The 27,884-nt window shown below is 39.2% G+C and overlaps 1 protein-coding gene and 1 long non-coding RNA gene across 2 annotated transcripts; both read left to right on the top strand.

Moving 5' to 3' along the window:
- Positions 1–3,270: 3,270 nt before the first annotated feature.
- On the top strand, positions 3,271–4,594 carry LOC115733312 (protein FAR-RED IMPAIRED RESPONSE 1-like). The gene is made up of 2 exons (XM_048277462.1): positions 3,271–4,246; positions 4,536–4,594. Exons 1-2 carry the CDS (start codon positions 3,271–3,273, stop codon positions 4,592–4,594), a joined length of 1,035 nt encoding a protein of 344 aa, XP_048133419.1.
- Positions 4,595–14,758: 10,164 nt separating this feature from the next.
- LOC125313980 lies at positions 14,759–27,016 on the top strand. The gene is made up of 3 exons (XR_007197731.1): positions 14,759–14,770; positions 15,709–15,715; positions 26,934–27,016. It is a non-coding gene; the product is annotated as an uncharacterized LOC125313980 (long non-coding RNA).
- The last annotated feature ends 868 nt before the right edge of the window (positions 27,017–27,884 follow it).

Here is a 27,884-nt window from a genome sequence, read left to right as displayed (position 1 = left end):
TTTCTAAGCTACCTATCACAAAAAGATTAGTGGCAACTCCAATATGTTAATAATTAAACCTAAGTTGCGATTCGGTAGGGTTTGAGAGAGTCCACGTTAGGTTAGTAATCTAATTAACCTAATAATCTATTAATCTGAAATGTTTTAATTTTAGGTCGCAACACCAGACCAAGGTGGCGAACTACCCTTCTGAATTTCTTGTTTTCCCACACGTGAAAAGGCAACCAACGGTAGCGGATACGCCCGTAGCATCTTCGGCCGATGGGGACGGAGGAGATGTGATGGCGATGCTGCAAAACCTAAACCCTATGTTGCTTTTTCTATTGAAGGACGCAATCGAATAAAAGCAAACTCGACTAGTCCACTGAACTTCAAGAGAGTTGAGAGCCTCCACGACCGTAGACGTGGCATGTCCAAGAAAGAACTGGGGCAATAACAGTCTAGAGAAAGATATGGTTAGGGTTAGATAATAGGATGAGAAAATATTGCGTGCGTGAGATACTCCACGTGGATTAATAGAAAATCATTCATAAATTGACATGTGGCACATCGGGGGCCCACCGCTCAGCATTTTCAAAAGACACGGAAGGGGATCTCTCCGTTATCTCTCCATCCAATTTCCCTGTTATCTCTCCGTCCATCATCTCTCTCACTCCAAATTTCACGACTCTGTTTCTCCCTCCAAGTTCTCGACTCCCTCTCTCTCTCCAAGTTGGCTCCCTCGGCCGGATCTTCGCTTGACGACCTCGCTCGGTCCCTCGACCAAAACCACGAGGGCTTCCTCTGCCGTCCCTTGGAGCTCCCCTCTACCACCACCTCGCATCTCTCCGAGTTCCGTTTCCCTTCCTCGATTGTGCCCGCGATTCCGAAGCGAAAGCTTCGCTTATGCCTCCGCCTTCCGTTAGGGGTTTTCATCCTCTGCGTCGGATGAGTTTAGGCTAGGGAACGTCGTTGCCTCGTGTTAGGTTTTTCGTCCTCCGACCCGACCACCTTCAAGTTAGGGTTTTACCCCTCTTTCACCGAGCTGAGATTGTTTGGTGGAAGTTAGTTTTTTTTTTTCCAATTTGTTTTCTTGTCTAAGCTTCGGGTTTTGAATGTGTTCTTTGCTGATCGTCTTTTTTTTTTTTTTTCCAAGAGTGTTTCTTTGTGCCTTCCCCTGGCCAACCCGATCATCTCTGTATTTTCTCTCATCATCCGCAACCTTTGGATGTTCTCGGCCTCCGATTACTCTTTGCCATTGCTTCGTTTCGATTGTTTTCGGGACGAAATGTAGATAATCAGTGAGCTAATGTACTCTGTTTTCTCAATATGCTCTCGTTTCCGGTTGTCATTGTCTGCTCGAGTTTCGATTTCGTCTATAATGTTGAATCGTTGATTGTTTTGTTCCGGTTGTCATTATCTGCTCGTGCTAGTTCTTTCATCCTTTGGTGTGACCACCTTCAGGTTAGGATTTTTCCTTTTCCCTCTTTCACTAAGCTGAGATTGTTGAACTGTGTTTGTTTAATCCAACTTCAAGCACAACTCTAGCCCCCACCCAAAAAAAAAAAAAAAAAACTGGTGATCCAGGACAGAATTAAATTTGACCCATTGTTCTCTAGTTTATCCTTGAGATAGGTGACAATTTTGGTAATTGTTATGGTCTATAATAAACTAGCAAAATGATTGTGAAGTATTCTCATAAATTGGTTAAATATCATTTTTCTTGAGAATTCTTGTTTAATTAGGTATTAGTGTTTGTGTTCCTTGGTTTTCTTTTAGGTTCTTGACGAGTAGCTATTTTCTTATCTTAGTACATGTTGGTGAGCATTACTTTTTTTTAACCGAGCTGCCTCTTTCACTAATTTCTCACGTTGGAAAGAAACTTTCCAGCAACGATAGAGATTTTTTTTTTTGTCTTTTTGTCCTGTACATTCTACTTGTGATTTCTCATGATTGTGTTCTAAAAGTGTTTGTCTTGTGTTTGATTTGGAGGGAACTACAGAATTATCTCTTTCAAAGTCATCTTTGCACGTGTAAAGTTATTAGATGGCTGAATCGGAGGTAATTTTCACTCATTCTATTGGAAACATAATTTGGTTTCTTAGATAATGGATGAAATATTCTTTTTCTTGTAAAAACGCCGTGTTAATTACTTTTTGTCCATTTGGTTGTAGGATGAAACTTCTCATCTTGCACATGTAATGCGTGATTTTGAAAAAGGTTTTGAGTTTGCACTAGGGATGCTTTTTTCAAATGAACTTGACGCATATCATAAGTATGTAGCATATGCAATTGACAAAGGGTTTGAAGTGAGGAAAGGTAACACGGTTAAAAATAGAAAAAGGAGAAATAACCCGACGGACTTTTGTGTGTAATTGTGAGGGGCATTCAGTCGGCTCATCCGATCAAGAAAAGAAGTATGAGAGGTGTGAAGTCAGATCTGGGTGTCGTGCTCATATCAAATTTAAGGTTGATAGTGGTGTTTTTGAGGTGATAGAATATGTTTTCGAACATAATCATGCATTTGTACCGGAAGATCAAAAGCATTTAATTAGATGCGGAAGAATAATATCTGATCCTTGCAAGGGTGTGATAGTTGATATGATTAAAGCGGGCATTGGAGGAACTAAGACATATAAGTACTTATCAAACAACGCAGGAGGAAGCAAAAACTTGGGGTTCATCCTTCGTGATTCTCAGAATTATGCGTAGAGAAATAAAGTCAATGATATAAGTGGGGGAGATTGTCAAAGTCTTTTGAATCATTTTCATTGCATGCAAATGCAAAACCCAATGTTCTTTTATGCTATACGGGTAGATCAAGAAGGTAGACTGACAAGCTTATTTTGGAGAGATAGTTTGTCCAAATTTGATTATGACTGTTTCGGTGATGTGTTGGTGTTTGATACTACATATCGTACCAACAAATATAACTTGATATGTGCACCTTTTGTTGGAGTTAATCACCATTGGAAGAATACTCTGTTTGGCTGTGCTTTTTTGTTGGATGAGACTGCTGAATCATTTATTTGGTTATTTGAGGTGTTTTTGAAGTCTATGGAAAATAAGGCTCCGAAAACCATATTCACAGATCAAGATCAAGCCATGGCAAAAGCCATTAGAACGGTATTCCCGAATACACGACATCGTTTATGCACATGGCACATTGGGAAAAATGCCAATCAAAACATTCCACAACTTTACCATCAGCCTGATTTTAAGGATAAGTATTTCTTATCACTTATGTATAGATGTAGATCGGAGGATGAATTTGAATTTACTTGGAGGGAAATGGAAAAAGAGTATGATACTGGGAATAACAGTTGGCTTCGGAGATTATATGAGCTTAGACATAAGTGGAGTTCAGCTTTTGGTCGTGATATTTTTACATGCGGTATTCGCTCAAGTCAAAGGAGTGAGAGCACCAATAATGTCTTCCAACGTATGTCGACGAAGACATTGACTCTTGTAGAATTTGTCCGCCACTATGAAGAACAGCTGAAACATATGAGAGAAATTGAAAGTCAAGATGATTATAGTTCTCATGGAAAGCCCAAATTGCAGGTTAATCATGGGATCTTGACACATGTTGCTTCATTGTATACCCGTACCATTTTTAAAAGGTTCAATGAAGAATTTTTGCAATGTCTGTCAGTACAGATTTTAAGTACTACATTCGATGGATTGGTTTATGTATATACTCTCAAGTGCGTGGGGAATCAACGTGAAAATGTTGTCGGATTTAATGCTGCAGATTCTTCAGTTTCTTGTGAATGCAGATTATTTGAGTCAAAAGGGTGGTTGTGTCGCCATGCCTTGCACATATTGATTGCGAACTCATCTGGCGTGGGTATTCCGTCTTCCTATATTTTGAAAAGGTGGACTAAGGGTGTTAAACAAGGGAATGTGAATGATGAATCTCATCAAATGTCACCGGGTCCATCTAAATTCAATCGTTTTTCCACGTTAATGCATGAAGCTTTTGAAGTAATGAGTTTGGGCTCTGAAGATGTAAATACCATGGGAATAACAAGGAAGAACTGGCAAAGAATGAAGGCTGAAATTTTATCTTACAAGTCAAGTGTGATTCTGAATGATGATGCTACCGATGATTGCGATAATGCGACCTCTTTGTGTGAGATTTCAGTATTGGACCCTCTTCGAAGGAAAGGAAAGGGAACAAGTTATGGAAGGCTTAAAAGCTCAAGTGAGAAAAGAAAAAAGAAAACTAAGAAAGGAACACCTCCAACGCCAATAGAAAGTCGAGGTGAGTGACATATTTTTCTGGTTAATATGATTAGTTAATCATTTTGCTTATACTACATGATGCCATTTAACATATTTATTATTTTGTAATGAAGAGTTGGTCGTCTATGCAACACATGATGAGACTCATTTTCAAGATTATTCGAGTAATTCAGATCGGATACGAAACGCCTTTTGTCCTAGCAACATCGGTGGTCCTACAGTAAATCTAAATTTTCATAATCAAGTGCATCTGTCTTAGTCCTCCATTTTTATTAACATTTTACTGATTTGGTTAAATTTTTATGTAGGTGCAACCACCATGCGTTATACCGTCGGGAATTATGAATGGGTTTTGCCCATTCCCTAGTATGGTATTATTTGTTTGGTGTATTAACTTATGTCTTATTTACATTGCTTCTATTAAACTAAGGAGATCTTAATTTAGTTACATTCTGCTAATGGGGTCCTTGTTTTGTGTAGATGCAATCACCTTACATCATGCCGCCGAGGATTATGAATGGATTTTTCCCATTCACTAATCATGTGCTTATTATGAAAATCATTTTACATCCGAGTGTTGTTTCATCTTCTTGTTATTATTGTAATATATATTGTTGATGGTTTCTCTTGCATAGATGTTGGAGTATCACAATAGATCTCATGGAACCATCTTGAGTCAGGTAGGTGCCTTTTGTTGATGAGGGACAATAGATCTCATGAAACCATCTCATGGAACCATCTTTGTACAGGGGTCATCGAACTCTTTTGAACATCCTGGGATGAATGAACCGAACGATTCCGAAGGTACATTGATTTCGTGGCGGTTTTATTGCCATGGAAGGGTCCCGCATATGATTCTTTAGCGGTTGTTTATAATTTTTACAATCCCATGGGCTTACACTACGTGCATTGCATTGATCACGGGTTTTCAATCAAATCAGCTCCCGGGAGATGGAGAAGAATGAGTTGGTTTTGGATGATTCACTATGATTAGAAGAAAGCTCCTAATCAGTTTAGAATACCATTTTATTACTGATGACATTTGCCTTTAATGTAGGCGAGGAGATCAGTTTAGATCTTCTAATGGTTGCTTTATTTTATTCATGTAGTTGACCACTTTTGTAGCAGGAAATCAATAAGCTGCTAGCTCACCATATTTTGGTTTGGCGGAATTGGTCGAAGTAGTAATTCAGGATAATTTCGGGTTTTTTATTTTACATGTTCTCTTGTTATTTCAATTGACGACCGTGAGCCGTGTCCGATGCCCCATGATCCATTGGCAGATTCTTGTTTTTTAATTTACCTCTTTTGCTGTTTCTTTTTCGGGAAAAATACTGAGGAAATAGCGAAATTTTATATGGCGAATTTCATCATACTTCAAGAAATGTCATCTGCTCAATATATTCTGCAATAGTACACAGCTGTATTGGGCGCTCTAAAGCTCCAGAACTCCGATCATTACTTGCAATGTGACAACCCGGATGTTTCTATGTTATGTTTCTATTTTACTTTTTTATTTTACGTATAAAAAGCCTCACATTCTTTATGAAAAGTGACGTAGAATTAGAAACGCCTTTTTTTTTTATATAAAAAAAACGAAAGAGAGATAACAAAAGGAATGGCAAAAAAAAATTTCGAAAAAACCTAACATTTGATGTTTCTATTTAACTTTTTTATTTTATGAATGAAAAGCCTCACATTCTTTATGAAAAGTGACATAGAATTAGAAACGCGTTTTTTTATATATAAAAAAATGAAAGAGAGATAACAAAAGGAACGGCAAAAAAAAAATTCGGAAAAACCCAACATTTGATGTTTCATTTGATGTTTCTATTTAACTTTTTTATTTTATGAATGAAGAGCCTCACATTCTTTATGAAGAATTAGAAACGCATTTTTTTTTGTATATAAAAAAAACGAAATAGAGATAACAAAAGGAACGGCAAAAAAAAAATTTCGGAAAAACCCAACATTTGATGTGTCTATTTTACTTTTTTATTTTATGAATGAAGAGCCTCACATTCTTTATGAAAAGTGACGTAGAATTAGAAACATGTGTTTTTTTTTTTTTTTTTGTATATAGAAAAACGAAAGGGCCATAACAAAAGAAACGGCCAAAAAAAAAAAAATTCGGAAAACACAACATTTGATGTTTCTATTTTACTTTTTTATTTTATGTATAAAAAGCCTCACATTCTTTATGAAAAGTGACGTAGAATTAGAAACGCCTTTTTTTATATAAAAAAAACGAAAGAGAGATAACAAAAGGAATGGCAAAAAAAAATTTCGAAAAAACCTAACATTTGATGTTTCATTTGATGTTTCTATTTAACTTTTTTATTTTATGAATGAAGAGCCTCACATTCTTTATGAAAAGTGACGTAGAATTAGAAACGCGTGTTTTTTTTTTTTTTGTATATAGAAAAACGAAAGGGCCATAACAAAAGAAACGGCAAAAAAAAATTTCGGAAAACCCAACATTTGATGTTTCTATTTTACTTTTTTATTTTATGTATAAAAAGCCTCACATTCTTTATGAAAAGTGACGTAGAATTAGAAACGCCTTTTTTTATATAAAAAAAACGAAAGAGAGATAACAAAAGGAATGGCAAAAAAAAATTTCGAAAAAACCTAACATTTGATGTTTCATTTGATATTTCTATTTAACTTTTTTATTTTATGAATGAAGAGCCTCACATTCTTTATGAAAAGTGACGTAGAATTAGAAACGTGTGTTTTTTTTTTTTTTTGCATATAGAAAAACGAAAGGGCCATAACAAAAGAAACGGCAAAAAAAAAATTCGGAAAACCCAACATTTGATGTTTCTATTTTACCTTTTTATTTTATGTATAAAAAGCCTCACATTCTTTATGAAAAGTGACGTAGAATTAGAAACGCCTTTTGTTTATATAAAAAAAACGAAAGAGAGATAACAAAAGGAATGGCAAAAAAAAAAATTTCGAAAAAACCTAACATTTGATGTTTCATTTGATGTTTCTATTTAACTTTTTTATTTTATGAATAAATAGCCTCACATTCTTTATGAAAAGTGATGTAGAATTAGAAATGCTTTTTTTTTTTTTTGTATATAAAAAAAACGAAAGAGAGATAACAAAAGGAACGGCAAAAAAAAATTTCGAAAAAACCCAACATTTGATGTTTGTATTTAAATTTTTTATTTTATGAATGAAGAGCCTCGCATTCTTTATGAAAAGTGACCCAGAATTAGAGACGCGTTTTTTTTTGTATATAAAAAAACGAAAGAGAGATAACAAAAGGAACGGCAAAAAAAAAAATTCAAAAAAACTCAACATTTGATGTTTCTATTTAACTTTTTTATTTTATGAAAAGTAACGTAGAATTAGAAATCTATTTTTTTTTTTTTTTTTATATAGAAAAACGAAACGGCCATAACAAAAGAAACGGCAAAAAAAAATTTCGCAAAAGGTGGACAATCATTTCCTTTGTGTTTCGACTTAATTTTTTTAGTATTTATTTTGTAAACGAAGGGTTACCAATGTCCATTCCGATCTAATTCGTTATGTATCTGACTATGTCTCGTAGAACCCAACAACCCAACAAATTTGCCTTCCATATCTCTCATCTAGACTAGCAAAGGTTGCAGGATATATCACCGAAGTAGCTATCCGAGCAATCATAATAGGAGGAATAGCTGCATCCCAATATCAACCAAAAAGATCTTGTCCATCGCACACCAAATTTTGAATTTTCATCACTCAAACTACCAAAATTACAAGTTCCAATTATCTACTTTTTCAATACTAGTTCTACTAAAATCAATAAAACACAAACTAACAATATGCACATATCATGCCTAAATCTCTGCACCTTCTCATCAATCTTCTCAAGTTTGTCTTTCATATGCTGAAGCAAATACTCAATGTTTCTCAAGTCGTCTTCGATAGGTGGAGCCTTCGTGATAGGATAACGCACATCGCTTGTAGGCAAACACCAAGAAAAGAAGTCACACCTTCTATCCACACAATTATAGTAGAGCTTGTCTTTGTTCTTTATTGATTCCAATATTTTCATAGCAGCACGCTTACCACACTTACACTTTTTATTTTGGAAAGTCAATTCACTCGAAGTTGTCTCATTCACACTGGATGAAGACATCATACCTACAAGACAACACGCTTTTTTTCATTTTCGAGAATCAGTTTGACAATATGATAGTACAAGTACAACTAGTGCAAATAAGATGACATGGAGTAAGCAAAGATAATCATATCCCCGAAGTTCGAAGAATCGGTTGTGGAGCATTTTTATTTGATACATTAAAATTTGCTCTTTGCCATTACTAAAACTTTGTAGTATTGGTAGTTTTCCATCTGACTGCAATATATCCCAAGTTTCTACTTTCATGTTGTATCTTTAATATATCCATATGCATGTTTTCAAAGCAACCAAAGACAAACTTCAAAACTATTGGGAACCATAAAATCGACGCAACCTCTCCGGCATCATCAACGATAAACGGGACACGATTAAAAGAAGCACATACGCATGAAATTGACACCATCATTAAAAATCCACCGCCTCAGGTGCAAAATCTTATCCAAACAGAGAAACCTAGATAGAGAGAGACCAATACGGACTCGGTGAGGCGGCTTTTGGGTACAGCCTATGGTTTTTGGGGGCGTTCCTAATTTGGGTTTTTTTCCCTAATCTTTCTCCTTGTCCGTCTAATTTTAACAGAGGAAATTTGACAGAACTCCAAAACCTACTTAGAAACCTACAAGCAACTACACGTAAGAACCAGCATGGGATCAAAAAGAAGCAGAACCCGGAGATACCGGCACCGTAACGCTCCTAAAAGGGAATTATCACTAACGACCACAAAGAGGAACAAACAAACAGTCGGGAACATGACCATCGGAGCTACAAAACCTCGAGGACAGCTACGGCCACAAACCAGCTCCCACGAGTCGGCTCCGATGTCGACATGGGAAGAACAACAAATCCCGCGGACGCAAAGATAGCTCGAAATTGGCACCATAGGTTGCGGATGATGAGAGAAAATACAGAGATGATCGGGTTGGCCGGGGGAAGGCACAAAGAAACACTCTTGGAAAAAAAAAAAAAAGACGATCAGCGGGGAACACATTCAAAACCCGAAGCTCAGACAAGAAAACAAATTGGAAAAAAAAAAACTAACTTCCACCAAACAATCTCAGCTCAGAGAAAGAGGGGAAAAAACCCTAACCCGAAGGTGGTCGGGTCGGAGGACGAAAAACCTAACACGAGGTAGCGGCGTTCCCTAGCCCGAACTCATCCAATGCAGAGGATGAAAACCCCTAACGGAAGGCGGAGGCATAAGCGAAGCTTTCGCCTCGGAATCACGGGCACAATCGAGGAAGGGAAACAGAACTCGGAGAGATGCGAGGTGGTGGTAGAGGGGAGCTCCGGGGGACGGCGAAGGAAGCCCTCGTGGTTTTGGTCGAGGGACCGAGCGAGGTCGCCGAGCGAAGATCCGGCCGAGGGAGCCAACTTGGAGAGAGAGAGAGAGGGAGTCGAGAACTTGGAGGGAGAAATAGAGTCGAGAAATTTGGAGTGAGAGAGATGACGGACGGAGAGATAACAGGGAAATTGGATGGAGAGATAACGGAGAGATCCCCTTCCGTGTCTTTTGAAAATGCTGAGCGGTGGGCCCCGATGTGCCACATGTCGGTTTATGAATGGTTTTCTATTAATCCACGTGGAGTATCTCACGCACGCAATATTTTCTCGGGATTCGGTTGACGTTTGAGAAACTTGCATGAAGGGTTTTTTACGTAATGTCATCGACAAACTTGGAGAATAGTGACGGCCTCTTATTTTTCTAAGTGTTTAGGACAAATTTGAGCACGAAAGCACCGTTTACCATTCTAAGTGAAACTGTAATATAACCCTAAAATGCATACCGAGCTACGCTTGTTTACATTTTGTTTTAGGATATTTTGTCTACCAAATTGGATCTAACTTCGCATCACCTCAAAACAGTCTAAAGTAGTTGTACCACCCGGTACGTATGAATTTCATTTTCTTTTTATAGCATGCATAGCCAATGCTCGATCAGCGGACGATTTCGCATGGGTATCATGTAATGCACACGGTCCGTGTTGCCATTTTATGTTTGCAGTGCACATAAGTTTGAACCGTCTATAAGGGTTATTGAAATGTAGAAGCAAGTCAACTTCAAGATCCAAAGTCTAATCCAAAAGATGGAATTCAATCCAATTTCCTTTTTTTTTTTTTATAATAATTCATTGTTCGAGTATGGAGCTTCCTCTAGAAATTTAAGCTCTGCAGATGAACATTAACTGCATGAGTAACTGACTTACTTTAAGGTACAATTTATTTTACCAAAAATGAATGATTCGGGAAAATATCTTTCTACAAATTTTCACTCATATCATTATAAAAATGAATGAACAAAAAATATTCTCATCGTCCATGAAAATATTTACATATATATTGTCATCGATAGTAAAAATATTCTTCATTGCTAATTATGTCGAATGCCACAAGCAATCATTTTTGAGTAAATATTTTTTAAATTATTAATTTTTCATGAAACGAACGCAACATAAACTAGACTGGGACATGATGTACCACCGCCAAGCTTTAACTATTGCTGTTACGGCGCCCGTAAAGTTACTAACTTCAATATTCAAGACTAGTAAAGAATATAATATACGAAAATCCTCAAAGTGGCCACATCATCCCATTACTATTCCCCGCCCAATCACTTTAATTTATATAGAATTTCCACTAGCAATGTTCTCATTGGACCTTTTTAACTGTTCGGTCAAACGTGTTATATTTAAAACTAAATTCTGTCAATTATTTGCTTATTCGCGGAAAGAGGAGAGAGACTCATCGGCCACGAGGGTTTCACCGGTGAGGGCACCAAACGGCAACGGCACCAAACGGCAACGGCGAGGGGTTAGTAGGTGGGGCCTTAAGGAATGAAGAAGATGGGTCAATGTAGATAGGTCATTTTTTGGGAATGCTTCATACGGTCAAGTTCGTGCCTGTTCTATGATGCATGGAACTATCATATAAGATGTCATATAGAACATTTAACGCCTAAATTAAATAGGATTGTAATGAAGGGTAATATTGAAACAATGGTACCACTTGGTCCATTTTTGTGGATCAAACAATAAATTGGAGTAAAGGTAGCTAATGGTATGGTTCCCGTCTAGAATCTTCTATAATATCAACAATGTAAAACAACAACAACAACAATAATAACAACAAAAATTCACTTTCAGGACGAAATCTACTATAGTATTAACCACAATAAAAACACGCTTCTTTCCTACTCTAGTCGCCATGGCTAAGTGTCTAATTCATTTTGATTTCTAGTGTATTAAATAGATTTATTTTAGTATATTTTTAGATAGTGCGATTACGTTTTCCAAAACCCGTCTCTTCTCTTCCCTTCTCATTTATGGTCACTACATAACGAGCCATAATTTAACTTATCGTGGCCTTGAAACTTGTCACCACCTTTTGACTTCTGAGGCTCATTAAAAGGCCTACTGACCCCATTCTAGGCTCGTTCTTCATATCTCAAAGTCCGTTTTCACGATTAGGTGTTATGGGCCTCGCCTTCTTTTGCACATAATCTATGCTCACGTCAATAATTTTTTTTTTTTTTTTGGAGGCAATGCTTATGCCTGTTGACCAACGTAAAGATTAGCCACTAAAATTCACCAATGTAATAACTTGTTCCCGACTTCAATCACATTGCAATAAACTTTTTATCGTACGTAGATCAATTAACCCGCCATTTCTTGTCTTGGTCTGGCATTTCCTAAGTAGCAGTGAGTATGGGTCCCAAATAAAATCGAGAATCGGACCAAACTAGCCATGGAATCGGTTCGGTTCCAAGTTCCAACGAGAATTATTTTGATTTCCAATTCCAAATTTGCTAAACATGTAATATGCGGTTCGGTTCCCTATTCTTGGGTAAGAACCGAACTGGAATGGGAATCTGAGAACTAGATCAAGAACCGGAGTTATAGTATGTGTTTTGAATTTTTATTGCTTGTTTTATTTTACATGTCCATCTTCTATGGATTGCTGTTAATGGTGGATGGGGAATTTTGTTGTTAATCTAACTTTCATTTTGGAAAAAGTATCGAAAAAGTTCTAAACTTATTGTATTGGTACCAATTCGGTCATAAACCTTCAATTGAATTAATTTAGGTTTAAACATTTTGCATTTATGTTAATTCACTCCATCCGGCCAATTATAACCGAAAATCTCAAACGTGGATGCCGCTATTTTCCGTGGCATGGCCAATTGACATGGATAATTTTTTTTTTTATAAAAAAAATTGAATTTATTATTATTATTTCTTTCTTTCTTTTTCTTTTCCCTTTCATTTTGACTAGCGAGGATCACAACCCTTGCCCATGGCCGGCAAGGCTGCATAAGCCCTTGCTCGCAATGAAGGCATCACCCGGGGCCATCGTGGCTGCGAAGGCCCTTGCCCAAGGCCTTCGTACGTTCACTCGAGGTACTCACAGCCTTGCTTGCTCGGGCTGAGATGGCCCTTGCCAAAATATACCAAGAGCCACGACCCTCGCCAACCAAAATGAAGGGAAAAAAATGAAAGAGAAAAAAAATATATAAAAATAAAAAAGTTATTAAAAAATGTCCACATCCATGTTGACTATTCTTCATAGAATGGTTGGTGTCCATGTCAATGATTTTCGATCAAAAATTACCGGATGGACTTAATTGGCATAAATGCAAAATATTCATGACTAAATCAATCCAATCAAAAGGTTTATGGCTAAATTGGCACTAGTACAATAGGTTTATGATTTTTTTGGCACTTTAACCCTTGCATTTTAGTTGACTAAAAATGAAACAAAAAGAAAGTAATCATTTCTGAAATCACCTCTTCGGCCGTACAATTCTTAGCCAAGCAGCAGAGCGAGGCCCCAGAGTAGATCTACACTAAAAAAAAAAAAGACAACGAACACCAGACATGATGAGACCAGTCTAGATGAAATCGGAACCTCCTCTGGAATCGCTAACCCTATGTCTAAGTTCTAAGTGAGTGTCAAATTCGCTTTTATTAATGGGGTGATTACACTTTCCACTTTCAATGATGTTGGAGTCTCTCATTCAACGGCTTCAACTTCCATATTGTCCAAGTGGATCCCGAGTTTGACAAAAGTTCTTCAATTAAGCCTCAAAAGTGTTTTGCCAATTGCCAAGCAGCCTAACTTTGTCACGAGAACATGGGTTACGTCTGCTCAATTACTTTTCCTCGAGATGGATGTCTTCCAGTTCCCTTCTCAGTCCACGAATTTAACTCGAACTCGTTCTCGAGAATATTGTCACGGGCAAAATTAAAAGGTAAAAAAATCGGCTATTTGAGGGGACAGCAGTGAGTTACTCGGTCACTGGATGGAGAGAAAGATGAAAGCCATAGTCACATTAGCTGTCGAGGTTTTGGGAACATCCAGAGCATAAGTTAAAACTTTAGGGAAAAAGTCGACAAGAGGGAAAATAGAGGAAGAGTTCGAGTTTCTACACTTCTTGTTAAAGGTTATCAATAGGGCTCATTTAGTTGCTGTGTGAAATGTTGGGATTCGGCCAGGTCGTCACTGGCATAACCCCGAATACTCTGTTGGGATTTGTAACTCCATCGTAGATTGCCTCCAACTTGCTCAATAAATTCAGAAAAAAGCCTAGATGCGACTTAAGGTCGAGTCACACCACTCAATGTGGAATCGACATTGCTCAATAATTTCGCGGGTCCCACCGTTGCTTGCTTGCCCCCCAAGTGCAAATGACTGCGACTTGTCCATGTTTTGCCATTGTACGAGGACATAAAATTTCCATTCACGGGACATCTACGGATAGCAATCAATAAGTGAAGCTTCAGTCATACCTCGTACTAGTTAGTAGCTTTTCGAAGAAAGAAAAAGGCATCTAGTAGAGCGACGAACAAGCAGGCACCAAGCAATTAGTACGAATTATTCCACCAAAGAGCCGTACCTAATATAATGTTCGGATTTAAACTATCAAGTATTGGCAGCTCACTTCCCCGTGAAAAAGCAATATTGTAATATAAACAAAATTATCGTAACCCATCTCTAACCCACATGGTCAAGATAAGAGTGATCAGCTTGGGGATGAATAAGTTTTATATTTGAAACTCAGAACATATCTTGTTATAATCGGTTCCTAATTTTTGAAATCTGAAACTTACTATGTTTGCCCTGAAATCTATTTCGATACCTACCCTATTTTTATGGTTTAATTATCGGGTTTATCTAAGAACCTATTTTCCTTTTGTTTCTTTTTTTGGAATTTTTTTTTTTTGAGAAGTAATGAAACGATTCAAACTTCTCTTCGGCACAAAATGAACGTAGAGCACGTTTTATGAAAAGGAGGCAGTGTTCGTGTGTGCATTGGTGCCGAGACAAAAGAAAGAAGATTCTCAGATAATTTGAGACAAGCAAATGTCTTGTGAGATCGGAAGGGGCATGTTTGGCGAACATACGGTTGTAATCTGCGTGCAAGATTACACTTTTCCGAGTGGCGTGGATATACAAGTATTACCTTTTTACCATCCTCCTGTTCGGATCCGGATCCAAGATGGTCGGTTTCAATAAAGGCCCGGGCGAGGCCGACGAGCAAGGCTGGCGAGGTCAATCGAGACCAAGCCTCGCCGAACCGGCCTCCTCGGATCTGCGAGCTTCGAGCCTCGCTGGATCCGGAAATTGGGGAAAAGGTCTTCCAGAACAACATAATGGCAAGTATAAATGAAAGTTTAAAGCTCAAGTGTGTGTGTGTATATATATATATATATATATATATATATATATATATATATATATATACTGGTCACTAAAAATTACAAGCGCTAACCCATAACAAAATGCATGAGATTAAACCAGGGCAGGAGCTACATTCGCTTGTAAAAACACATTGAAGATCATAGTCTATATAAAGTACGTGGAAAAGAGCACTTTATTTAAGTCCTCATTGACACGTTCATAAAACCCATCAAGAGAGACAAGGCAGCTTCTTCAGTTCTCAGTGGGAGGCTCGTGGGGGTGGGGTGGCTTCTTGGGGAAAGGATGGCCAGGATGGGGCTCCGGTCTCCTCACCGGGTTGGGCAGGGACGGTGGTCTGGGCACCTTCGGCGGCTTGGGCAACGGCTTGGGGACAAACGGACGGAAGGGGAACTTGGGGATATACCATAAGAGGAGGCGGCCGCCGCCGGGGTGGTGCTTGCGGGGCGGCTTGTGCCCCTTCGGGTGCCTTTCCTCCTTGAACGGGTGGTGGCGGTGGTCGAGCTCCTCCGCAATGGCCGTGGTGAGGAGCACCAGGCCTAGGAATAACGCTAGCAAGCACTTGGGAGACATGGTTTTCTTTTTCTTCGCCTAGTTTTTGGGCAGTGAACAGTGAAGTGAAGTGGCGTTGTTTATGTAGTGGCGAGGGCTAGGGTTTCGAGGGAGGACCAAATTTACGTGTCGAAAGCGCGTGGACTTGCTCTCACCCCTAAAAGCTGACCAAATCTGGGAGTGGGGTGCCGTCTCAGGAACTTGCTTGGAGACTGCAATGAAATGCTAGCTCAATTACAAGAGGCTCAAATACTCTTATGCTCCTCGTGATACAAATTGATGCGCAGACAGGATCGCAAAGGCCCATGGGCTCGGGTCTCTTTTCCCTGATTGGCTTTCTAAGCCCCCCAACTCCTTTTGGATCTTTTATGTTTTTATCCTAGTTCCGCGTCCTTTTCAAGAACCTTTGACTAATGAAAGTTTCAATTATTTTGAAAAAAAGAAAAAAAAATCCTTATCCTTGAGCAACAGGTATGTATGGAAAGATGTGTATGCTTAAAGATAACTATATGTGTTAGAATCTCCATGTGTTATCAATCAAAAGTGTGGTTTTGGTAAATTTCCCCATTTTGATGATAGATGTAATTACAAATTTGTGTCTAGTACGCTCACAATAAGAAAGAAACAGCTTTTTTTTTTTTTGATTGATCGATGTTGATTGTTTACCACAAAACGTGTTAAAATATGTCTCGAATTTTGAGCCCGAAACAAAATTATAAATATTTCGAATCGAATATTTGTGGACAATATCCGTAGAAATTTTTTTGTGTATATGAAATCTGCGTGCAAGATTGTGAATATCTGCAGTGGAAATATATATTTTCTGTTTGGTATATCTCAAATCTTGATCAATAACAAAACTTATCTGTTGGAGTAAACAAAAGAGAATCTACGTTGGAGAGTTGGGCAATTTTGAAAAGTCCAACTTGGACTTGGTCAAAGAAAGAAAAGGTGATAAGAACAATCTTGGTCCGTTGATTCCTACACGTAGAAGTCAACTTTAAGGACTCTGTAGTGGAATTTATATTGATACATATATGCATAATATAAATCAAAGGACAAAGACTAGTACGTGGCCTTGAAGCACCGATTCGTGAGAGTGCTTGGTATGCCGAAGTTGATGCAGAGTTCTTGAAGCACCGTTTATCGAGTACTTTTTCATGGGGTTTATTCCGTGGAATTACATCAAGAATTCAAGTGTCGAAGCCGATTAAATCTTGATGTTAGATTTATGTTAATTCCTTTGCGAGATTGAGAGATTACTTCGTTAGGAATTGGGGGCTAAACATTGTGTGCATTTTTTTTATTGTAATTGGGGCTGGGAAATACTGAGAGTGTTTGAGTTATTCGAGTGTGGTTCTGTAATTTCCATGTATCGCTCGTTCTATAGTGGAATTCGTTACTACTCTTCCCGTGGACATAGGTCTCTATGACCGAACCACGTATATCCGGTGTCCGATTTATTTTTCTTGTTCTATCCATTTTATCGTTCGATCGCTTGTTCGGCGTAGCAATTGGTATTAGAGCCAGGTTTATCAAGTTGAAGCGAATCGATGGCGACAGAAGAAATGAAAGTGAAAATCGACAGATTTAAGAGGAAAGACTTTGGTTTTTGGAATATGCAGATTGAAGACTATCTATATCGGATGAAGCAGTATTTACCCCGGCCCGGGGAGAAACCACAGACGATGAAGCAAGCCGATTGGAAATTGTTAGATAGATGAGCACTGGGTGTTATTCGACCGACGTTGGTTAGTAACGTTGTGTTTAATATCATCAAAGAGAAGACCACTGTGGGTTTGATGAAAGCCTTGTCGGATATGTATGAGAAGCCCTCTGCGATCAACAAGGTCTATTTAATGTGACGTCTTTTTAATTTGAAGATGAGCGAAGGTGCGTCTGTTGCTAATCATATCAATGAATTCAATGTGATCGTTAGTCAATTGAGTTCAGTTGATAGTGACTTTGAAGATGAGGTATGTGCTTTGATTCTATTATCCTCATTGCCCGATAGCTGGAATACTACTATTACTGTTGTTAGTAATTCTTCCGGGTCAACAAGTTTGACGTTTGATGATATTCGAGATTTGATTTTAAGTGAGGACATCCGTAGAAGAGAATCTGGCGAATATGTATCTACCGCATTAGGAGGTGAAAATAGAGGAAGAGGCGATACTCGTGGTAGAAGAAGTAGTATGAGCTCGAATAGTCGCAATCAAGATAGGACTAGTGGTGCTATCTGTTGGAATTGTGGTAAGAGAGGGCATCTTAGAAGGAATTGCTTAAAGCTGAAAAACAAGAAAGGTAAGGAAATTAGAGTTGAATCTGTGGATGATATTGCAGCTGTAATAGAAAATTCTGATGGTGTCGATAGTATCATGTCTCACACTGAAAATTCATCATTTGATGGATGGATTATGGATTATGGTTGTTCTTTTCATGTTACACCAAATAGGAACTGGTTTGCTATTTATCGGTGCACGAATAGTAGTAAAGTGCGGTTGGGAAACAACGCTGAATGCGATGTTGTGGGTGTTGGTGATGTTAAAATTAGGATGCATGATGGTATTGTGAGGACATTGATTGGAGTAAGACACGTTCCAAAATTGAAAAAGAACTTAATTTCCTTAGGTGCCTTAAATTCAGCTGGATGCGGGTATTCTTCACAAGGTGGAGTTCTGAAGGTTGTTCGAGGTGCCTTGGTGATAATGAAAGGAATCAAGCATGGTGGCCTGTATGAACTTCAAGGTGAGACATTAACGGGTTTTGCCCTGGAGACATCGGTATCCGTTCGAGGGTCTAACAACCGCTCGAGGAAGACTTGGGTGACTGTGCCGAAGCACAAGTTTGATGCTACTTGTCGGAATACGTGATCGAGTGCTTTGATTGAGACGGAGACTCGTAAATCGATTAAGCACGTGCGAACCGACAGTAGCATGGAGTTATGCTCGAAGTTGGTAAATAAATTCTGCATGATAAAGGGCATAGTGAAACACCGCACTAGTGCCAGTAGACCACAATAGTTTGCAGAATTGATGAGCAGAATATTACTAGGGACGGCCCATAAAATGATCTCTAGTGCTGGTATGGCTAGAAGAATTCTAGCGGATGCGCTTAGTATGGTGAGCTACTTGGTGAATAGATCTCCATCGATCGCGATCGGATATCGGACTCCCAAAGGAGTGTGGTCAAGTAACGTTACTGATTATTCTACTTTTAGAATGTTTGATTGCCCGTGTTATTAACGAGTAAGTGATGGTAAGCTTGATGTGAGGGCAAGGTGTATATTCCATAGCTATGCATGAGGTGAGTGTGGTTATCGGTTGTGGTGCTCAAATATAAATTCACCTGTTCGCGACAGAAAAGTTACCTTTGACAAGTCTCCAATACTTCGGGGTAGGATTGTTTGTGGCAGTATAAATATGGATGTGGACGGTGTTCAGCTTGAGGTGGAGTTGCAACTAGAAACTCCTAAGGTAGCGGCTACTAGTGTAGTAATCGACACAGATAGTGCTTGTAGCGAGGTGGAGCTTGTAGAACTAACGGTTGCTGTAATCGCTGATATTGACAAGGTTCGTATTCGATCTCCTAACAGATATGGATGCAACCGTGATTTTACTTTATCTGTGGTTAATGAGTTTGTGTCAGAAAGTCCTTGTGGAGCAGTTAAAGGTGCATATGGAGTTGGTATTCTGATGAGGTCCACGGTTATGGCGAAATTTAAGCGCAACTTGGACTTGGATGATGTCCGTGGCGGTTGAGCTCATTGGGGCCGTTGGAAGAGTAGTAGCGATGGAGTTCGGATACTAGCGAAGCGATTGTGACTTGGCTCAAACATCGAGCCAAGGTGGAGATTGTTAAAATATGTCTCGAGTTTTGAGCCCAAAGCGAAATTGTAAATATTCTGAATCGAATATTTGTGGACAATATTCGTGGAAATTTTTTTGTGGATATGAAATCTGTGTGCAAGATTGTGAATATCTGCAGTGGAAATATATATTTTCTGTTTGGTATATCTTAAATCTTGATCAATAACAGAACTTATCTGTTGGAGTAAACAAAAGAGAATCTACGTTGGAGAGTTGGGCAATTTTGAAAAGTCCAACTTGGACTTGGTCAAAGAAAGAAAAGGTGATAAGACCAATCTTGGTCCGTTGATTCCTCCACGTAGAAGTCAACTTTAAGGAGGACTCTATAGTGGAATTTATATTGATACATATATGCATAATATAAGTCAGAGGACGAAGGCTAGTACATGGCCTTGAAGCACCGATTTTGTGTGAGTGCTTGGTATGCCGAAGTTGATGAAGAGTTCTTGAAGTACCATTTATCGAGTGCTTGTTCATGGGGTTTATTCCACGGAATTACATCAAGAATTCAAGTGTCGAAGCCGATTAAATTTTGAGGTTAGATTTGTGTTAATTCCTTTGCAAGATTGAAAGATTATTTAATTAGGAATTGAGGGCTAAACATTGTGTGCATTTTTTTATTGTAATTGGGGCTGGGAAACACCGAGAGTGTTTGAGTGGCTCGAGTGTGATTCTGTAATCTCCGTGTATCGCTCGTTTTATAGTGAAATTCATTGCTGCTCTTCTCATGAACGTAGGTCTCTACGACCGAACCACGTACATCCGGTGTTCGATTTATTTTTCTTGTTCTATCCATTTTATCATTCGATCGCTTGTTCCGCACAACAAAATGGATTCACGCATCATATTAAAGGTTTGTATCAACTTCATGTCGACAATATTAAAGTAATTAAATATTAAACAACATTTTCATCTATTAGATTAAGTTTTTAGAGCAGTTGGGTGTGGTCCCATAAAATCTATCATGGTATCGTAGTATGAGGTCCCGAGTTCAAACCTTTCCAGGCCCCTATTTGCCTCTCCAATAAAATATTTTTATGCTTAGTACTAGGCAAAAAGAACCGGACTAAGTGTGAGGAGGAGTGTTAAAGTAATTAAATATTAAACCACACTTTCATCTATTAGCTTAAGCTTTTAGAACAGTTGGCTATGGTCCCATAAAATCTATCACCGAACGAAACGGATGATTTTTTTAATTATTTATAATCCATCATTGTATGGATAGAAGACGTGTATGGTTGAAGCGAACTAACTCGTGTGAATCAATTTTCACATATCATCGAACTAAAGTGTTGTTTCGATAAGTTTTTCCACTTTGATGATAGACCTAATAAGAGTTCGTGTCGGGCTCACCGATACCATGTGATTGATAGTGTTAGCGTAATAGAAATTCTTCACTAACAATAAAATTTCTAAAATCATTATACTAGAATCTCGGAAATTCTTAAGACTTGCGCACCTAATTGAGATCGACGTTCTCATGTTACAAGCGAACTTTATTAATTCATCATACGGATTGCACATACTAAGAGTATAATGAACAACTTTAGCTTGCCTTATCCGACGTAGTGCAACTTCAGCTTATCTCTTTAATTCGCCAAAGGCCGACGATGGTTGACCTCACCATCATCGGGCGAGGCTCAACCCCGGCCGGCCCTCACCTATGGCTGGTCACCATGGTTTACCGACTAGCCATGAAAGAAGGGAAAAAAAAAGAAAAACGTTTATAAAAATTCTAAAAATATTAAAGAAAAATCTAGTGCTGGTTGTGCCATGTAGGAATGATGGTGTCCAAATCAATGATCATCGGCTGAAATTCATTGGAAGGACTACATTGGCAAATCGATAAAAAAAAGTTGAATATTTAATTAGTAAAATTGAAAGATTTAAAATTAAATTGGCATATCCACAATATGTTAAGGATTTTTTTTTTTTTTTGGTAATTATGAGAAAATCCCACTTCTTGTGAAAGACTAGCCGTTTGTCAAGAGGCGCGAGGCACCCATGACGTAATTTTTCACATTCTTTTTTCATGTACTTATAGATTGTGCCGTCATATCATGACAAGTGCATCTTAACGGTCCAAATTATTAAAGTAGAAAGTCTCTCATAACTCATTAGCTTTACGACTTCTTAAGCACGTAATTGGATAAACAAGAAACTGCGGACTCGATCTAGGTTTTACTTATTGATTAGGGCCCGCACATGCACACCGGAGAGGAGAAATTCGTAATGCTATTACCCCTTTTGCTTTTCGATTTGGGCCATGACCTTTTTCATGTGTGGAAAGTTACAAGGAGTCATGAGGATCTATCCTTGACTACCCTATGAATGAATTTCCACTATCTTCGATCTACATTGCGGTCTTGAAAAAATTTTCCACTTCGGTGATAGATCTAATAAAATTTTGTGTCGAGTAAACCGACATAATGAGATCGATAGTGTTTATGTAGTAGAAATTCTTCACTGGTCATAGGATTAGCCAATGTCACGGAGTTAACTTACACTTAACAGAATGTAATTGAGTTCAATAGTGTTTGTGTAACTGAATTTCGGCAATTTTAAACCTAAGACTTACACACTTGATTGACATCATTGTTCTTAATGTTAGGAGCGAAAATGACATGGCATAGAGAGAGTAAACCACTTCAATAAATCATCGTACGCATTGCAACTCCTTGGAGTATGATAAACACCTTCAGCTTGTCTTATCCGAAGTCGGCAAGGTACGACTTTATTCATTTCCGTTGATGAAAAAAGCACATGAAAACTAACGCTCCCATTGGCAAGATTCCAAGGGGAGTGTTCTCGCTATAGCACTTTCTAGGGCCCCAGTTTTAGGGATTGTGTCTTGAATACAAATCATATTCACTAATGTGAATTGCTTTATTATGACGTCACTGCCGAAATCATTGTGGACTGTGACCTCAAATTCGGCGAGGTACCCGACAAAGAAGGCGTTAAAAGATAATGCACAAGATCGAGTGTAACCGGGCGAATTGGAATTGGGGTGGTTAGTCTAAGGATATTAAAGGCTTCTTTTGACTTCACAGTACCGTTCCATGTGGTGAATGGGACTCACATCAAGTGTCTACCAATATTGCATGTATTAGATTCACATGAGCTTGATGTAATACAATCCTTATATTATATGGATCTCACATGTGAACCGCTATATCCATTAGAACACATATTGTGCTTATATGTTACCACGTGATTTAACATAACTGGGTTTACGGAATCACTCAAGAAATTACACAAAGTATACAACTTGACTAGGCTATACATACAAGTTGATTGTAGCCGCTACATATCCATGCATGTGCGGCAATTGGGGCCAGATTGAGCTACTGGTAGTGCCAATTACCTTAGTGGGTCACATAGGTTTTTGTATAAATAGGATGGAAGACCAGACTGCCGATGATATAGCGTCAATCTTACTCTACGCAGATGAACGTACTGGTTTCATTAAATATGTGGAGTTTATTTACTTTATGTGAGACGATACGATAGATCAAACATGATCATCCATTAAAAAAAAAAAACAATCAGTATAGGAAGCGGTAGAGTTTCGGGGCTTGAAGATTTATAAAGTTGGGGTAGGGGGTTGAAGGCGAAGGATGGTGATGTGTGTTGAAGGAGAGATGGGATTTGTTGGCGATGGAGGCTTTGGGTTTTTGTGAAGGAAGGTAGTTTTGTCTTTTCATTCCAAGGGTTCTTGTAAAGACATGAAAATGGCTTTTGAGAGAAAAAAAAAAACCGCAATGAATATATTTTTTTTGGTCATATAATAAATACTATTCCAAATGTGAAAGATAGACCATCTTTGTTAGAACTTCCGGAATAAATTATAGCACATTTTAACTCTGTAGGTGCATAGGAAAAGCCCAACCCAGTCTAGATTATGTCATATGAATCCATGTTTTGGCTAGGATTAATGCTAAACGAAGGAATCAGTCGACCATTTGCAATTTGGTCAATCTTTCCAAAAGTAGTTAGGCCAAATTGTCAAACTTCAACTGAAGCAAATCTATAAAAAGTAAAATCGGATCAATCCATTGGGACATACACGTAGTGTAGCTTTTAGGAATATTGTTCAAAAAATCCAAATCTATTGCATTTTTGCCAATTCAGTTCATTCAATCAATTTTGATTGGAAATTGCTAATGTAGACTTCGATCATCTTATGTGGCACGATTGATGCTGTAACATCCCGAACCACCGATCCCCCTACTCTGATATTGACAAAGCAGAGCTGCCATATGTACTATCTGAAAAAAAAAAAAAAAAAAAAGGTAACAACGCAAGGGTGACCTAAAAAGCTCAGCAATCATTCAACTTTGTCTCTAAAGCTCGGTGATCTTCTATCATTATTGGCTGGACCTAACGCATGCTATAGCAAACGAAGCTAATCAGCTTTCTAGGTAGTTGAGCATACTGTAAATGACCTGGAAAAGAGTAACCAGGAGCACATGTGATCTATATGTACCCACGACTCATAGCAATGCAATAGAAACTCATGGACAGCGAAATGTCTCATTCTCGGTTACCATTCCTGGCCTCTTGTTATTTGTGAATGCGTTTAACCACTCGTCGTTTCGACACTGAGGCATCGCGGTCATAGACCACAGTTTCCCCGCACAAAGCTCAGGGTATTTCATTGCATCAATCAAACAAGTGAGCAATGATTTAAAGCATTCATAATATCAGGCCATATAATACGAAGTGCTAATGATGCATTGCTAATGAACAATATGAGTAGTTCACACACGAATCAGGATCTCATTGCCCTGCTTATGTCTTTATCTAGCAATCACCCACTACTCAATTGTAACAATTTCAAAATCTGAGTAGCAAGTAATTCCACCACTAATATTACAAATGCTCAAGCACACTCTACTTGTAATTTGCGCTGAAGTGGATATTATAGTTAATAGGTTCTGTTCTGTTCCTCCACCTTGTCGACCATATAGCACATTCGATCCACATCACAGATTCCCACCATTTATCCTTATGGCATTTCATTTGCTTCCTTTTCTTTTCCTTCCATTTTCACCTAAACAAATCTTCCCTCGGCACCTTTCCTGGACAGAACAATCTCCCTCGGCACCTTCACCAAACAGACAGACCCCCCTCCTTCAATTTCTCATTACCCCTACACGACTAAAGATTCCACTCTCAACTCAGTCATCCAATTCCATTAGACTCCCATCTCCCTCCAACCAGCGAATTACTAGGCCATGAAGCTGAAAATAGACCTTTCATTTCCAAGCCTCCCTTGAATCTACGTTACAACCCCTACAGAAATCTCCTCATATTAGGGCACTTGAGTTAACATAGAATTTCAAATGTATATAATTGTTGCTCAAAGAAGTGTGAGCAAGATCATTCTATCTCATTTTGCAGGGTTCTTAACATGTAAGCCTAATGCAGCTGATGAAGATCTCTTTTCATTTCTAAGCCTAATGACTTACACGAGTCCCCTTTGATCAACCCTTGACCAAACCTGAATTATAGTCCTTACAAAAGACCTCATGGATTGGTATGGTCATACTGATTGCGAGAATACTCGAACCCTTGTCAAGTGTAAAGATAACAGTTCCAAGTGTTTACCGTATCCGCATCAATGGTCGGGTTTCAAAAGCCTTTTCATGAGAGTGAGTGAAAGTCCTTTCTGATTGAAGTTATTTATTCAATTTGTTCAGATTTATTGAAAGGATCAAACAGGTTTCCTTATTGATAAAATTCCCAGTGGGGCTTTATAATGCAAGCCAAAAGTTCAAAGATTTGTGGACATATCATGTTGCATTTACATTGATTTTGTTCATAAGTACACCTCAAGTAATTAAACGATTACGATGCAGGCAATTTGTCTCATTCCTTAACTATTCAAGTGTGTTTCTTGAACTCTTTCAAAATTGGCAGCTTTACTCACTCTAGTTGTCATTTTGACCTCTCATGTTTGCTATGATTCGATTCAGGCAACACGTCCCTTTTGTATTTATCGATTCGATTTGGTGGTACATCCCTTATAATTGTGCTATACAAACTTTGATGGTATTGATTCATGATGACATATGTACCCACGATCTTTACCTTCGTCAAATGGCAATGACATATGCACTTGCGATCTTGATCCTCGTCAAATCATAATAACATAGCTCTTAGGATTTTGACCCCTTTATCAAATCGTGATGACATAAGCACTCATGATTTTTTATTTTTTTTTGGTAAGGTAAGTATGTATAGACTTTTCAAACGACTTAGTTACAAGAAAGGGCCGAAACACAAAAACCTTGACCCGACTAGGACACAAGAGATTGTCCTAGAAGGGTCAAAGGTGATGCGGCGCAAAAGATCAAGAGGGATCAAGAGAAAGTCCCCAAAAGGCCAAACAAGCGGCCGAAAGAGAACTAGACCCTGCCAAAACAACAGCCGAGGAACCAAAAAGAAACACGGCCAAAACAGCGGCCAAAATCTAAGGAATACACGGCTAAAGCAACGGCAATAGCGGAGAAGAAGCTGCAAAAAGTCCTAAGGATGAACCTCAAAGATGGATGTAGAGAGACCCCAGCTACTTTGTAAGCGACGGTTCCGAGGAGTGTCGTTGATGCTACCAAGGGAAAGGGCTTTATCCTTGACTACCTTGATGAGGTGTTTGACCATACCCGGTACGAAAAGAGCCTTGTCTCGAAAAAGGATGTTGTTCCTCTCGGTCCATATGAGGTGACAGAGCGCCGCAAGTGAGAATCTGGAGATCCGGTGAGAGAAGGACCGTCCACCGATGTGTTTAATGGCCCACCGAATGTGAACTTGCCACGGCCTGTTCCTCCAAAGCAGGTGGCACTTAGCCGCCCAAAAGTTGGCCAAGCTGCTAGTAACCGAGCACCCGAAGAAGAGGTGGTCTACCGAATCCGGTCTCCGCCGACAGAAGGCGCATGATCCTTCGGTAATCCCGTGGTTTTGAAGTAAGATAACCTGGGTGGGTAAGCGGTTGAGAGTGACTAACCGGAGAAGGAAGGCATGCCGGGGAATAATAGCTCGATCCCACACAAAGGAGTGCCATGGAGCCGCACGGCCCTTAGCCCGAATGAGCTCCCAAGCGGACGTCACCGAGAAATCACTCGACGGGTGAGCTTGCCGGGTAAGTGTGTCCGTTTTATCTTCAACGAACGAGGGGGTAGGGTCCGGCCAACCCCGAATGGTGTCCAGTGCAACAGACGGAGGCCAATCCGAGTCATAGAATGATCGGACGGACGCATCATGGGGAATCCTGGAGCGGTAGATGTCCCCGGTAGAAAAGAGCTTGTACAGGGGGCCTCTATCATGCCACCAATCATACCGTAAGGCCGTCGTACTTCCATTCCCGAGTTTCCATCGGAACCGGGAGGAGAAATCAAGGCGGAGGTCCAGAATCTTCTTCCATGCCCATGAGCAAAAACTGGGTCTAGTGGCCACCCAAAAGTTGGTGTTCTTCAAGAAAGTCGAATGGATCCACTTGCACCATAAAGACTCTTTATCGCAAAATAGGTTCCATATGTGTTTGAGTGTCATGGCCTTGTTGCAATCAACGAGCCCGCGAATCCCCAATCCCCCCTCATCTTTGGGAACACAAATGTCCACCCAGGATACCTTAGCACCCCCAACCCCGAGGTTAGGGCCTTTCCAAAGGAACCGCCCGAGGATAAGCTCAATATCGTGTAAGACGGACTTAGGAAGAGTGAATATGCTAGCCCAATAAACATGGATCGAATGTAATACGGACTTGATCAGTTGAAGGCGACCGGCATAAGATAAGAATCTTTGTGCCCAAGACCAAACTCTAGCCGTGATGGAGTTGACTAGTGCCTTACAATCATTCTTCCTCAGCCTAGATGCAATAACAGGTACCCCAAGATAGCGAAACGGAAGGGTACCATGTTGGAAGCCGAAGCAGTCCCGAATCCGATCATGGAGGGCCGAAGTGCCACCCGAGAAGAATATGTCGCTTTTGTGCCGGTTCGGTTTGAGTCCGGACCATCCAGAGAAGGTTTGCAGCCCCTCCTTCAGCGGTTGTGCCGATCCAATGTGTGCCTCGGTGAATAGAAGGACATCATCCGCAAAGAATAAATGCGAGAGACGAGAGGATTTACACCTCCAAAAATATTTGAAACCCGGGAGAATTGTCTTAGCGCGGAGGATACCGGAGAAGACTTCCATAATCAAGGTGAATAAGTATGGGGATAAGGGGTCACCTTGTCTAATCCCTCTATTGCTAGAGAAGAAGCCATGAAGCTCACCGTTAATGGCAATGGAGAACCGCGGCGAGGAGACACATTCCATGATCAATCTAACAAGAAAAGCCGGGAAGCGAAATGCTAGAAGCACCATTTCAAGGAAAGACCAATCCACCGTATCATAGG

The sequence above is a fragment of the Rhodamnia argentea genome, chromosome 1 (assembly GCF_020921035.1).
Source record: "Rhodamnia argentea isolate NSW1041297 chromosome 1, ASM2092103v1, whole genome shotgun sequence".
Lineage (NCBI taxonomy): Eukaryota > Viridiplantae > Streptophyta > Magnoliopsida > Myrtales > Myrtaceae > Rhodamnia > Rhodamnia argentea.
The sequence above is the reverse complement of the archived record's forward strand: the minus strand, read 5'-3'. Positions and strand labels throughout refer to the sequence as shown.

Bases quoted from the DNA above. Each gene is read 5' to 3' on its own strand.
- LOC115733312 (XM_048277462.1), top strand. From the start codon at position 3,271: ATGGAAAAAGAGTATGATACTGGGAATAACAGTTGGCTTCGGAGATTA. The intron at 4,247-4,535 runs GTGAGTGACATA...ATTTTTATGTAG, and splicing joins AACGCCAATAGAAAGTCGAG to GTGCAACCACCATGCGTTAT.